Below are 14922 nucleotides of genomic sequence, written 5' to 3'. Positions count from 1 at the left end.
TTATAAGCTTCAAAAAAAGCTTTACAAACCATTTTCTTAAAAACCAAAAGAGAATGACATGTTTTTAAATGTATGTTGGCATCATTCCAGAATTTAACTCCAGTAATGGAGACACATCTCTTTTTCATACCTTTTTTAGCTTTTTGTACAGTAAAATTGCAGACACCTCTAAGATACGGAGTCTCCTGAATTGAAAAAAAACCTCTGTATTGAGTCAGGGAGCATTTTTGATTTTGCTCTGAACATAATTTGCATGATTTTATAATAAAAAAAATCATAAAATGTAATAACATGAGAATTTAGAAAAAGTGGCTCTTTGTGTTATTAAAGACAAAGCTTGTTTTGAAAAATGAACTACAACCAAATATACACACTTTACTGTAAATGTTAAATTCTTGACTTTTCATTCAAATGAGTTTGAGTTCATTGTTACCTGAGTTGATTGAGTGGCGTTGCTGACAGCCAATCAAATGGCACTTACGCAGTGACGTACGGTGATAGTTAAAAAGTACCTAACAGTTCAGTGCGAGCTGGAATGTGTTGCTGCTCAGGTGTTTCGGAAGTAAAGTCGACTTTATCCTCGCAGTCACGTCCCTCGGAGCGAACAGCAACACTCGATGTCACCATGTTTTACTGAGACGAAGGCATTTTCATTTCACATGATAAACGACAGTAGAAGCGAAACCAGCTGCCTCGGGACTTTGGTGAGTAGACTTTCAGTCCAGCGAGTTTATGTTGACTTTCTACAGTGAAAGGAAATAAATCAAATAATTGATTGCTGAAACAGCGGTGAGGGCTATTCAGGTTTAAGAACGTGACTTTATGTAATATTTATCAGTGCTCAGAAACACCTGACACCTGTTTCCTGTTTCGGTTTTAGTTCATTTATTAATCCTTTTAAATGTATGTGAAAGTAGAAGTGCAGCATTCTCGAGCCTCCTGACAATCTTGTGACAACTATTGCTTTTATTTCCTTATTCTTGAAACTAAGTAAACCAATGAAGAATAACATTATAAGATATGCATGTATTCATTTTTGACCAAAACAAATTAAATCAATTAAAAAAAGCTGAGGTTAGACTATTATTTCTTATTTTTTATTATAAGATTTAGTATCTAAACATATTTGCTCTATTACATTGTACATGTGTCCCAAAAAAACAGGCTGACTTGTTTCCTTGTTTGTTTTCCACTGCCTTTATTTTTATGTCCAAACATAATCATGTAAAAATTTAAAAAAATAAAAGCGTGTTTGTTCATCTATTTCCTTTTTAAAAAGTAATACTAATTTTTCCCCAGTGTTGCTATGTAAATCACATCTTCCGTTATGATTGCAGAGATGGAGGAGTCCAGTGACGTGGTTGACACAGACCACCTGCCCTGCTGTGAAGACGACCAGGCCCACCGTCTGGACGATGCAGATGAGGTTGAATGTCTCAGAAGAAAGATCAAGTTCTACTTCATGAACCCCTGTGAGAAATACCACGCACGGGGACGAAAGCCGTGGAAGCTCATCCTGCAGCTCGTCAAAGTTGCCATTATTACCATCCAGGTAAAGCAAACTCGGGACACGACCAGAACACCTGCAACTCTTTGTCTCTTCACCTCCCTTACTTGAAATGTTCTCCCATCGCAGCTGGTGAGTTTTGGGCTCAGCAACCAAATGGTTGTCACGTTCAAGGAGGAAAATCTGATGACATTCAAACACCTCTTTTTGAAAGATTACACTGACGCAGGCATGGACAACTATGCTGTTTACAGACAGGCAGATGTTTACGACCACATCGAATACGTTATTGCACAGGTGAGAGGATTTTACAGTTTGTAAAGACATGATGACCCATTTTCTGACTTGCTTTTGTCACGTGCCATTGTGCATCTTTTGCCTCTGCGTTACTGTAAATTATTTTTACAGTTTAGCAGCTTGGTATGGCCAGACAGCCTGAGAGACTCTTGTCACGGGCTCGGACTTTGTTCGTATCCCATGAGTTAGCCGTTATTTATGGCTCTGTGGATCCGTCATAAAGCGGCTGTTGGGTTACCTCTGGACAATGTTCAAGTTTTTCACACGTGCCCATGTGACGAAGGCCCCAGAGGTGTCAAGTAACGAAGTACAAATACTTCATTACCTTACTTAAGTAGAAATTTTGGTTATCTATACTTCACTGGAGTAATTATTTTTCAGACGACTTTTTACTTTTACTCCTTACATTTTCACGCAATTATCTGTACTTTTTACTCCTTACATTTTAAAAACAGCCTCGTTACTCATTTCATTTCGGCCTTAAAAAAAAACTATCCAGTTAAATTGCTCCATCCGGATAGAGTGAATTTGGTTGTGGTTGTTTCAGATGTTCTTGTCCAGTTTTGTTCTTACATCCGTTCCCTCAGATTCCTGCAACTAAACTTGGATGTACATTCCAATAAAGGTTAGGATAAATGATAACATGCCTCTGAAGTTTGACTTTTTGCACCATTACAATACTTATAGGCAACTAGTCATCATATCTCCTGCTCTCTGAAACACATGTTAATGCTCAATAGTACACATATATGATTCTTTAATATATTTGCATTATACTAAGATGCATTCATTTTCAATGGCTTTTGTCCTTAATGGCTTTTTTCCCCCTTACATTACTTGTATACTTTAAGTAGTTTTGAAACCAGTACTTTCATACTTTCACTTGAGTAAAAAACTTGAGTTGATATTTCAACTTCTACAGGAGTATTTTTAAACTCTAGTATCTATACTTCTACCTGAGTAATGAATGTGAATACTTCAACACCTGGAAGGCCTGTCACGTAGGGCAGGCAGCAAATGGCATACTCAGTAACACACACTAAAAATGGTCCCTCATATTCTTTATTTCCCTTACATGCACGCATCACAATAAAACAACAATTGATCACCTACGGTCATATATATATGTATATATGTATATATGTATGTATACATACATACATATATATATATATATATATATATATATATATATATATATATATATATATATATATATATATATATATATATATATATATATATATAAGTTGTGGTATAATTTGGGGATTTATTTGATAGGAGGTAGTGGTATTGTTTTGTGGTTTGTAGAGAGCCTTTAATGTTTTTGATGTTTGCCTGTTGCCTTTGGTTTGTTACTTTTATTTTGATTTCCAACTAATTATGGTTTGGTCCTCAGGGAGGGGCTTGGCAGTTAAAGGCCTTTTTTGGGGGGGGTTGTTCAGTTCGGAGGTTGCTGCTGAACAGAGAGGACGTACATCAGTGTAGATATTTTTTTCCCTCCGTTTTTTTTTTCTTAGTTTCATTTGTTGGATGTCCACGTTTCTTGTTTTTCTTTTGTTTTTTTTTTTCATTATTTTTGTAAATAAAACACCTCAATTTGCTTTGGCGACTCCAGCCATTTTTCCTTGGACAGGTAACCCACAGTTTTTGTAGCAGCCAGAGTTGTTGCCAAACATATTTTTTACTGTATTATATCCGCTTTCTCACATTCATCCTCTAGTACGGCCTCCTACACAACAACACGGTGGGAAATCATGAATACGACAAGGATGGTGGCGTCTACACCCCACTGAGGCTGTGTCAGGAGTTCTACAGGAATGGGACCATCTTCCCTGGAAATGAAACCTTTGAGATCGATGCTCACGTGGAGACCGGTGAGCTTTATTATTCCCATATGTTTTATATGATAATCATCTAATTCAGGGTGATCCTGAGGTAGCAGTCGAAGGCTACAATACAGTTCACCTCCGTTTTCTTTCCTTTTCATTTTGTTTAACAGACCAAATTTGATGAAATTGCTTATGGCATTGTGGATTAAACAACACTGTCAGCCTTGACGAGAGCCTAATTAATATCTAAAGTCCCTATTAAATGCGTTTTTTGTTTGTTTTTAATGTCTTTAGAGCAGTTTTGCAACTTTGCCAGCTCCATGAAGTATTCAGCCTTGTTGTGTCTCCTGCTGTCAGTTGTAATGATATACAACAATGTTGTTACTGTACTTAGATACTACCCCTGATTAGTAGTATTAAATAGCATGTAAGCTAAAGAGAGAGTGGATTTAATATTACCGGAGACACTGATGCTGACAATTAAAAAACTCTCAGGAGCTGGTTGTCACAGGGACCCTTCTAGGAGAGGGAGTGGCCTCAAAGGTCACCGGGATCAGGATCTTATCTAGGTCCACACGGCTTTCTGCTGATTATTTGTCCACCTGACCAAGGTGTTGAGCCTGGTGGTGAAGAACCACCTTGGTGCAGTGTAGGGCTGGGCGATATGGACCAAAAGTCATATCTCGATATTTTCTAGCTGAATGGCGATACTCGATATATATCGATATTTTTTCTGTGCCTTAATTGGGTTTTCCCCCAAAGCATTATAGCATAGCATCTCTTTTAGCTTCATTTTTTTCTGAGACAAACCCTTAAAAAAACAGTCAGTTTTTATACAAAGCCTCGTGCCAAATGTCACACAGGTTCCTTTATTAACAGAGGTCTGCACAATATCAAAATGTATGAAATAAAAATAAACTGCCTGCATATAAAAATGTTTCTTGAATAAAATAAAACAAATATCCCTTTCCTGCATAACAATTCAATTAAAATACACTGTGCAATTAATACAATGTAGACAGTAACAGGCAGACTTTTCCACTGAGGTTGACATTTGTGCAAATAACAAAACATTTGTGCAAGTCTCAAATAAAACATTCAAGTCAATTTGTCACAAAATAAGCTATATCAAAATCATAAAAAAAATAAATAATAATTTTAATCGATATAAACGATATTGTCTGGTACCCTATCGCGTTTGAAAATATATCGATATATATTAAAATCTCGATATATCGCCCAGCCCTAGTGCAGTGCAATCGAGGGTAGCAGCCCTAGCAGCCCTAGTTCAGCGTTTTCTTTTCTTCTTTTTATCCAACATTTTCACTAGTTTTCAGTTTTAATCTCACCTTAGATACCTGCCTTTTAATTTTAACTCCTTGTTCTTTGTTTTGTGCTATATTTAGCCTTTTAAAGCTTTAGTCATTGGAATATAACACAGTTAATATCACATTAAATGTGCAGAGCTCATTCACCACACCGAGCAGCCAATCAGAGGGCTGGCTCTCTCTCACTGACAGACCTGACACCGATTCAACAAGCTCATCAGATGAATGAGTTTGGCGTACCGTGGCACTCAGACACATTTCAAAGCAACTGCTTGAGAGAGACTGTGTAAATCAGGCTCTCATAGATGAATCATAGTTTACCTCAGGAGACGCCGCCAAAACACACAGAACGCACAGAATGCAAGTAAAGCCGCAAACAGGAAAGTTCTTTCATTATGTTAATTTATGTGGCACCTTTCTGAGAAAGAGATCATTTAAAAGGGACAACATTTATGGACAAAAGAAGCATATAATAGATTGAAAGGAAATATTCATAGCATCATATATGTTGCCTGTAGCTTGTCTGAGTTAAAAAGATACGTTTTAAACTGATACTCTCTGACTAGAAGAAAGACTATGTGTTGGAAAAAGCTCCAGATTAATCTTGATTGTTGAATGAAGAGCTTTCAAAGCTGTTTTCAGTGCAAAAAGAGACTTGTCAGGAATTTAAAGTTATCTTCAAATTGAAGACAGAACCTGCGCTGATGTACAATGTAGCACACGGTGATCATGAAGAAAACTCCCTGAATGATTGATCGAGGTGGGTGGATATCTTATGTTTCTGTGTAATCTCTTGTTTCCTAACAGAATGCCTTGATGTTTATCCAATGTCTCACTTTTCACCGCACCAAGTCGTTCAAAACTTCAAAATTCATTTTAAAAGGTTTGTAAGTGACGTCCGGTAAGAGCTGCTGTATTATATAAATGTAAAGAAGCCTCGCCAGGTCATGCATCCGTTCTGTCTTGCAGGTTGCTCTCTGTCCAGATCACGTTTGTTCTCAAGGCCATAAATTTACAAACAGTGAGACATCGAGAGCTGCCGGACTGCTATGACTTCACCGTCATCGTACGTCATTTAACTTACCTTCACGGCTCAGGAAACTAAAGCGGATCACGTTAGACTTCCTTTATTACCAGGAAGGAGACGCAGCTGATCATTTCATTCCTAGTTGGGACTAATTTTTTTTGCACAACACACCAGTGTGGCGTTGGCTAGGAATGGGCGATATTTTACTGTTCACGATAAACCGTCAAAAAAATTCCCCACGGTAAGAATTTGTAATCTCGTGGTAAAAACGATAAATTCCCGTTGATGACGTTTTTGTGTAAAGCTGATTTATGGTTCTGCGTTAAATCCACGCAGAAGGAAGGAAGGAAGGAAGGAAGGAAGGAAGGAAGGAAGGAAGGAAGGAAGGAAGGAAGGAAGGAAGGAAGGAAGGAAGGAAGGAAGGAAGGAAGGAAGGAAGGAAGGAAGGAAGGAAGGAAGGAAGGAAGTAAATGAGCGAGAGAGAAAGAAAGAAAGAAAGAAATGAGCCTAAAAGAAAAGAAGGAAAGAAAGAAAGAAATGAGCCTAAAAGAAAAGAAGGAAAGAAAGAAAGAAATGAGCCTAAAAGAAGGAAAGAAAGAAAGAAATGAGCCTAAAAGAAAAGAAGGAAAGAAAGAAAGAAATGAGCCGAAAAGAAAAGAAGGAAAGAAAGAAAGAAATGAGCCTAAAAGGAAAGAAAGAAGGAAAGAAAGAAAGAAATGAGCCTAAAAGGAAAGAAAGAAAGAAAGAAAGAAAGAAAGAAAGAAAGAAAGAAAGAAAGAAAGAAAGAAAGAAAGAAAGAAAGAAAGAAAGAAAGAAAGAAAGAAAGAAAGAAATGAGCCTAAAAGAAAAGAAGGAAAGAAATAAAGAAATGAGCCTGAAAGAAAGAAAGAAAGAAAGAAAGAAAGAAAGAAAGAAAGAAAGAAAGAAAGAAAGAAAGAAAGAAAGAAAGAAAGAAAGAAAGAAAGAAAGAAAGAAAGAAAGAAAGAAAGAAAGAAAGAAAAGAGCCTAGAATTCCCGTTGATGACGTTTTTGTATTGGTATTTTTTTATCGTTATCGGGATAAATGCCAGAAATTATCGTGATACATTTTTTAGTCCATACCACCCATCCCTAGCGTTGGCTATATGTTCATTATTGAATGAAGTAAAACTATATATGCTCCACTTAAATATGTTTTCTTCCAAATGAAGAAGTCCCAGAAGTAGATCTGATCAGGATATTGAGCTCAGCAGCAAACAAAACTCATTAGTTCACACACAAAACATTTAGATTAGCAATTTAAGTTTGTTTTACTTGTAAACATTTTCACTCTATGGTAGCAAGAGTTTTATTTTCCAAGTCTAGGTTTCCTAGATGCAGTCATGTCTGTGGATATTTGCAGTCAAACATTAATAAGACAACTCTCCCAAACCTCCCACATTTCACGGATCTCACTAAATTTGACTAAAAGTGTTCTGGTGTTTGAAATTGAGTAGAATTGCTTACCCTACCTTTAAGGATTGGCAGGTGAGCCTTTGTTTAAGCTTGTGGTGCTTTTTATAGATGATCTGTGTTCCTGAACTACGGCTGTCTGGTTAACAGATCACGTTCAACAACCAAGCTCATAGCGGCAGGATAAAGGTGGAGCTGGAAAACGACGTGTTCATCAGCGAATGCAGAGACTGGAAAGTAACTGGAGCCTGTACGTTTGCCGAGGTGGTTCATCTGCATACGGACGATGATCGGCACGCTCTTTACACCCATGTTCAAGATGTTCTCATTTTCCCTTTTCTTTTCTCTCAGCTCCTAGAAACATATACCTGACCGTGCTGTTCGACTGCCTCATCATTGTAACCTGCGTCACCTCCTTCAGCCTCTGCACACGCTCAGTTTTCAAAGGGATCCTGCTGATGTTTGTGAGTAACATAGATTGACGTTGTATTTTGGCAGAGGTGGGTAGAGTAGCCAAAAATTGTACTCAAGTAAAAGTACTGTTACTTCAGAATAATATGACTCAAGTAGAAGTAAAAAGTAGTCATCCAAATAATTACTTGAGTAAAAGTAAAAAAGTACTTGGTGAAAAAACTACTCAAGTACTGAGTAACTGTTGACTGATGTCTGATTTATTTTTTAACACAACCATTCAAACAGAAAAAAAGTACAAAATAATCATCTTCAGGCAAATTAAATGAATAAAATAAAATTAATAAAAAATAGCTTAAATTAAAATAATCTTAAAGTAAATTCAAGTACTTTATAATACTAAAAATTATTACTAAAAATAATAAAAATAAAATAACAGAATAAATAAAAAAATAAATTAAGGCAAACAATGAAGACACTGCATACTGTTGCTGGTGTTTCCCACCGTTTTTAAAGTGAACATGCTTTTAATGTGAGGCCAAGGTTGTCCCTTTTCTTCTGTGTCTGCATTGTCTGCATTGCTGATGAGTGCCATTTTCGATTAATTTTATCTGTAGACAATCCTGTCCCGCCGACTGAGGTTCAATATGGTCACGTGACGAGACTACACGGCACAGCTACGTTTGATTGGTGAAACATAGTCACATGTGAGAGCCTGGCAGACCCCTCTCTCTCTCTGACTAAAGCCGGATTTATGGTTCCGCGTTAAATCGACGGCGTAGCCGCCGACATAGGGTACGCGGCAACGTGCAACGTACGGTGTGTGTCGCCGCGTACCCTACGCCGTAGGCTCTGCGTTGGTGTAACGCGGAAACATAAATCAGCCTTCAATAAATGCGCCCCTCTCTCTCTGAGAGAGAGAGATTGACGCGTACGCGGAGGGGATAAAAGAAAAGTAACAGCTCAATGTAGCTTAATGTAGCGGAGTAAGAGTAACAGTTTCTTCTTCACAAATCTACTCAAGTAAAAGTAAAATGTATAGTGATTCAAAACTACTCCTAAAAGTACAAAATTTCCCAAAACTTACTCAAGTAAATGTAACGGAGTAAATGTAACTCGTTACTACCCACCTCTGTATTTTGGTCATTCCATCTGGTGTATGTTTGTGTGTCTACAACACAAGCCCAAATAATCACTCCTCCATCGCTGTACCTGACAGTTGGTCTGGGTCTGTGCTGTCCATTACAATCAAACATCTCAATGTTTGTACTACCTGTCCAAAGGAGATGTTCCATAAATTTGGTGTTTTGCAGTCTGGACTTGGCACTAAGTTGCTGGGACATCCACTCCTGGGGAAACTGGCAACTGTCTTGAATGTTTTCCTGTGTGTGAATCAGCCTTGTCATTGTGGAGTGACGGAATTAAAATAGTTTAGATGTCATCTTTTCATCAAATCCTCATTTTAGAGACACCAACAATGTACACTCTTAGATCAGTGCTGATGTCTTTTCTTCTCAGTGTTGTGTTTACACACATCTGAATACTCCAGATGCTCAAACTGACAGAACATCTGTTACAAAACCTGTAAAGCCTGTTTCTTTTTTTTTTTTTTACAATAACTCATCCTCACCACCAGGTGACGATGAGTTATTCAGGCAGCAGCGTCTGGCTGCGACTTCACCTCTGAAGTCTCGTGGAGGCGGTGATGATGCACTTGGGTTTTCAAACTGCTTTAGCATTTTTACTTACACATATTACACTTTGTTACTGTTTAACAAAAACACAACCAAAAATGTCTTGCATTGTATTTATCGAGTTTAAAACATGTTAAGAACCAGGTGAGTCTTTTCTCTTTTAAACTATGTCCATTTATGTCAAACTCCACTTTCTTTTTCATGTGACTTGTGACTGTTGTGGTCATTATGTATCTAAGTGTTTGAAGTTGATATGAGAATACATTTTTATCCTCCCCAAAGTAAAAAGTGAAGCATGAACACGGGGCTTTGTATCGGCTTATAAAAAGAAAATGATGTATTCATGAGTGCAACAGTTAAGAGCATTCTGATGCCAGTATTTGTTTTTCGTGCAGGTGGGTATATTTTGTCTATACTTGTCTGAGACTCTAAAGGTAAACAGGATTATCCTGAGGCGTGCATGAGCCTATGCTGCTATCGTAACATGCAGCTCCTGTCAGGGAGTGGCCCGCTACTTCTTGATCTCCATAAACCTCTCACAGCTTTCTTAGTCATCTTGTGGTTGTAGTGTGGATTTATCACAACATCCTCTGGTCAAGGCACTTCTTTCTATGACACTTCTTTTTTTTTTTTAATAAGGGAAGGAAAATTACACTGTAAAATAAGATGAATTGACACAAATGTCAATTAAAATTGTGTTTTTAACAGCAATACAGTCAGCATTGCAGTAAACACAGCAGTAGAGGCGTGCCGTGGTCGGACAGGCTGGAGTTTCTGAGTGGCTGGTACATCCTCATCATCGTCAGCGACACGCTGACCATCATTGGATCTATTCTCAAGATAGAAATCCAGACTAAGGTGAAGAAGATTTGTTCAGAGGTTGATTTACTGTATTGGTGATGAATATTTCACCTGTTTTATTTGTAACGTTCCTGTAGATCCTCACGAGCTACGACGTGTGCAGCATCTTCCTCGGCACCGGCACCATGTTCGTCTGGATTGGCGTCATCCGCTACATGGGCTACTTCAAGAAGTATAATGTAAGACATACTTTTTTAAATTAGGGGGGGAAAAAGAAGTGATCAGCGGATTTTGAGTGTTGCACAAAATGTAATAGATCAATAATACTTTGTGAGGTGCTTTCTGGCGCTCACAATTGAAACTGAATCCAGTCTGGATACGTTCCAGCCAGATTACATACACAGTAACTTATTCTACTGTACATACATACTGCCACGTGATAGGCTTCAAACTTTATCACTTTATCTTTTTGAAGTACGGTTTGTTTCCAGTCTGTGTTCTAAAATTCTGCACAAACAGTCCTCCTAATGCACGCTCTGTACAGTTGCAAGTTAAAATTACTATGTTTGATAAAAACTATCTACACTTCTTCAGTGGAATGACATTTATGTGGGTTGTCAGAAGCTTGGAAACTAATAATTTTGACGTAGGTCGATTGTCCCGAAGGGGTTACATTAATTTCAGTTCTAAAAAGATGATGTCATCTGATCTTTTAATGGTGTTGCCAGTTCTGCTGGACTTTAAACGAGCAAATCTGTAAAATGTGTTTTAAAGAAGTGCTTCAACACATATTGGAGCAACACAGAATGCTTTATTGTCCGTTTAACATTGAAATAAAAGAGCATTACAGTATAGTCGTTATTATGGTATAACACGGTATAAAACAGGGAATATTGAAATTATGATTTTCAGATGTGAACTAAGTATTCGGTTAATGTTTTTAGAGCAGTATATCCTGTCTTGTCCTGAATGTGAGCAAAGTGATAATTATGTGATAATTATGTGATCTTTTTATCATGTTTTTTTAATCATTTCTAGATTCTCATCTTAACTCTCAGGGCAGCGTTCCCAAACGTCATCCGTTTCATCTGCTGCGCTGGAATCATTTACCTGGGCTATTGTTTCTGTGGCTGGGTCGTTCTCGGCCCATACCACGAGAAGGTATCAGAAAACGGTGCAAAAAAAAACCCCAAAACACTCTGGGGCAGTAGCTGAATGTGTTTTAAGTTTTAACGTTAGTCTGTGAAATGATTGATCTGTTTGTGTCATCTGATCCGATGCGGTAGTTCCGGACCTTGAACACCGTGTCCGAGTGTCTGTTCTCGCTGATCAACGGAGACGACATGTTCCCCACCTTCAAGGACATGAAGCAGCAGAGAAGCCTGGTGTGGGTTTTCAGCAGGATCTACCTCTACACCTTTGTGTCCCTCTTCATTTACATGATACTCAGCCTTTTCATCACGCTCATCACAGACACATACTACACAATCAAGGTAAACTTAACGAGAAGTTTACGCCTGTACCGTATTGGCCCGAATATAAGACGGGGTTTTTTGCATTGAAATCAGACTGAAAAAGTGGGGGTCGTCTTACATTCGGGGTCTAGGCGTTATACCCATTCACACCGCTAGATGGCGCCAGATATCTTTAAAGCGAATGCTGGATTTAACTCCCCAGGCCAAAGTGAACCCCTGTCACGAAGAAGAAAAATAAAAAATAGCGGTAAGAAAGAAAAGAGAAGAAAATAAGAGAAGAGATAACATAAAATGGAGAAACGTAGCGACAATCTGGAGAAAAGTGGGTCGAAGAAGTTATGACGCAAACTTCAAGATCATGATTTGAATGAGTCAAAATAACATGCTTTTTCTCTCAAATATATTGTTATAATCATTTGTTTCAGATGTACTGAAATTATTTTCTGTAAAAAAATGTAATTTGCTGTTAAAAAAGTCTTTTTTCAAACTTGAGTCTTGAAAAAGAGGGGGTCGTCTTACAATCAGGGTCGTCTTATATTCGGGGCAATACGGTAACTCACTTTGATGCTGTATTCAAGGTGTTTTAGTCCTAGATTAACTCAGTCTAATTGCTTCTGAAGTAATATGACCCTCTGATTTTCATTAATTAGGAACAGCAGGAGAGCGGAGACCCGACGTCAGAACTGCAGAAATTCCTATCGGTGTGTAAAGATTTGCCGAAGTCTGGAGTGTTTAGACTTGACAACACCAACAGCTGCTTCATCAACTGCTGCATCAACAGGTAATATCAAGGCATCATTTTCTCCAGACAGGATTGATACATTCATCCTTTTGATGCAGTACAATTACACCTTTTCTAAATGCTCCCAGGTTAGACCATGTTGCAAAAGCACTTGAAGAATTGTAGTTGCTCATCACAGCATGTGTAGCAGAAACTAAGCGGGGCATTTCTCCTTCCAGGCACGAGGAGCAGGAAGAGAGGCTCACCTCAGAGGCCTAACTCGTCAACCTTTCAATCGTGAGATATTGAGAGTCTGTACCGTGTGTATATTATAACCTTTTAACTACTGAGCACTTTATATTGTTTATGTTTGGTGGAAGTGAGTTTAGAGAGTCTGGAAAAGCGTCTTTCCCTCTTTTAAATAAAGGATGCCCAAGTTTAATCAAGTACATAATGTTCCTTGTTGATCATATGATGGTGGACAGTGATGAATGCGCTTTGTAAATCCTAGTTTTATTTTTGCAGATGTAAAATGTTTTTGTTGCAGGTTTTAAATTATTTTTACTAAGCTTTTCACACATCCATGTTGTGCAATAATGAATCATGATTCAATAAAAAAACAAATATAAATTAAATGAGATTTTTATTTCTCCTTTAACAAGAGAAGACATCAGTATAAAAGCAATAAAGACTTCTTTTTTTCCCAAACACTAGTTAATCATTTGTGAAATGTTGTTACACTTCTGAAAAACAATAAAAATCACATTTCAGTTCATTATCTTAAAACAATTTTAAACACTTTCTCTCCAGAAACAACATCTCCAAGCCGATGCTGTAAATATTTGTGTCTGAAGACATTTTCTTTTCCCAGATTTTGTCATTTGAAAGTCTCTGATCCGCTCTGAGGTCAATTCAAATTAAAACATCCCACTCTTAAGACCAACTTAATTAACGTGCAGGACAGGCTCTGCACTCATCCAGTTTGTTTTACTGCCAGTTGATGATAAAATACATTACAACTCTTAGTTTTTTGTTTGAAATGGTGGAAAACAAACTGATCAGGTTCAACATGAACCACCACAACCTAGAGTTTGTGCGAGTGATTTGATCCCTCCAGAGTCGGCAGAGGTGACCGGCACAGAGGTTGCTCCTGTTTCTGTGATCCCGAAGCCTTGTAGAATCCCACGACAGCCGTGTTGTGGTTAAAAAAAAAAAACAGAATTTTGAATTGGAAAAAACAAAAATAAAATCAAAATAAAATGAGGTTGGCGTCTTCATTCAACATCCTGAGATACGACAACAAATCTCTGGGTGAAGTCAGCCTGGTTTGGACTGAGGGATGTTGGGGGGAGGGGGGACCCGCTGCTCCTCCATCCTGTTGGATTGGGAACGCAGGATGAGACTGAAAAAATCCTCAGTTGGAACCGTGTGTCCCTTTGATGCAGAAGGTGGAGCGGCGCACCTCTGGTCGTTCAGTCTGGAGCCCTAAAACAGCAGCGGCAGGAGAAACAGAATCAGAATCAGCTGGTGGATAATAACAGAGCTGGAAAAAAACCTGAATCAGTCACAGATATACCAGTTAAAAATGTTCACACCCAATACTGATAAATGAGTTTTACAGATTGATTGATTGCAGATTGATACTGATCAGATCCCATCGTTGAATTAATGGAACTAAAGGCATCAGGCTTGATTAATTATTACATAATTTTGGTTCAATTTGGGTCAGTTTCCTGATAACCGGTTCCCATATTTTTTCAATATTGGGATCAATATTTGATCCTTATGTCAGAATACAGAATAATAATGTTTAATAATTTGTAAGATTTGATCAAGTATTGCTTAAAGATGCTTGCTGCTGTCCCACATAGCTCCACTAGCTTCCTGGTATTGGTCCAGATCCGTTTGTTCACCTCTTTGACGCGGTTCTTCAAGGGAACTGGGAGCTCCATCAGGAGCACCTGCTTTACAGTGACTGATATCAGCACCACGTCGGACCTCCAGAAGGTTTTTGCAACGTTGTCTGCAACTTAAGGTCTCTCCCCCTGATCTGGAGAGACATCTCCCAGGCTGACACTAATGTGAGCAGCACAGCTGCAGGTTTGGGCGGGAAGTGGAGCTGCTCACCTGCCCTGATTAAAAACTAAGAGCCCTCTGAGAGCCGGCATGTTGCGTAAAACTCCCCAGATTCTCTGGTTTCTGCATGTGAATTGAAATATCTTGGATCAATGTGGAGTATACAGGACTGTCTCAGAAAATTTGAATATTGTGATAAAGTTCTTTATTTTCTGTAATGCAATTAAAAAAAAAACAAAAATGTCATACATTCTGGATTCATTACAAATCAACTGAAATATTGCAAGCCTTTTATTATTTTTATATTGCTGATTATGGCTTA

At 38.1% G+C, this 14922-nt stretch overlaps 2 protein-coding genes across 4 annotated transcripts in view; one reads left to right on the top strand and one right to left on the bottom strand.

Moving 5' to 3' along the window:
* Positions 1-520: 520 nt before the first annotated feature.
* Positions 521-13183, top strand: mcoln3b (mucolipin TRP cation channel 3b). The gene is made up of 14 exons (XM_061738667.1): positions 521-704; positions 1338-1552; positions 1637-1804; positions 3528-3681; positions 5772-5847; positions 5934-6030; positions 7573-7672; positions 7774-7886; positions 10236-10385; positions 10466-10567; positions 11367-11489; positions 11615-11821; positions 12454-12584; positions 12764-13183. Exons 2-14 carry the CDS (start codon positions 1340-1342, stop codon positions 12801-12803), a joined length of 1674 nt encoding a protein of 557 aa, XP_061594651.1. The 5' UTR covers positions 521-704; positions 1338-1339; the 3' UTR covers positions 12804-13183.
* LOC133458599 (G-protein-signaling modulator 2-like) overlaps positions 13168-14922 on the bottom strand; it is a 29663-nt gene continuing 27908 nt past the window's right edge. For all 3 annotated transcript variants that reach the window (XM_061738665.1, XM_061738666.1, XM_061738664.1), the window contains exon 15: positions 13168-14009. In XM_061738665.1, coding sequence (XP_061594649.1) covers positions 13842-14009 — 168 coding nt within the window. In that variant the 3' untranslated portion in view covers positions 13168-13841. The remainder of the gene's footprint in view (positions 14010-14922) is intronic.

Source organism: Cololabis saira, chromosome 13 (assembly GCF_033807715.1).
Source record: "Cololabis saira isolate AMF1-May2022 chromosome 13, fColSai1.1, whole genome shotgun sequence".
NCBI classification, from domain to species: Eukaryota; Metazoa; Chordata; class Actinopteri; order Beloniformes; family Belonidae; genus Cololabis; species Cololabis saira.
The sequence above is the reverse complement of the archived record's forward strand: the minus strand, read 5'-3'. Positions and strand labels throughout refer to the sequence as shown.

Coding starts and splice junctions, on each gene's coding strand:
- mcoln3b (XM_061738667.1), top strand. CDS start 1,340: ATGGAGGAGTCCAGTGACGTGGTTGACACAGACCACCTGCCCTGCTGT. Junction 6,031..7,572: donor GCTATGACTTCACCGTCATC/GTACGTCATTTA, acceptor TCTGGTTAACAG/ATCACGTTCAACAACCAAGC. Junction 7,673..7,773: donor CTGGAAAGTAACTGGAGCCT/GTACGTTTGCCG, acceptor CTTTTCTCTCAG/CTCCTAGAAACATATACCTG.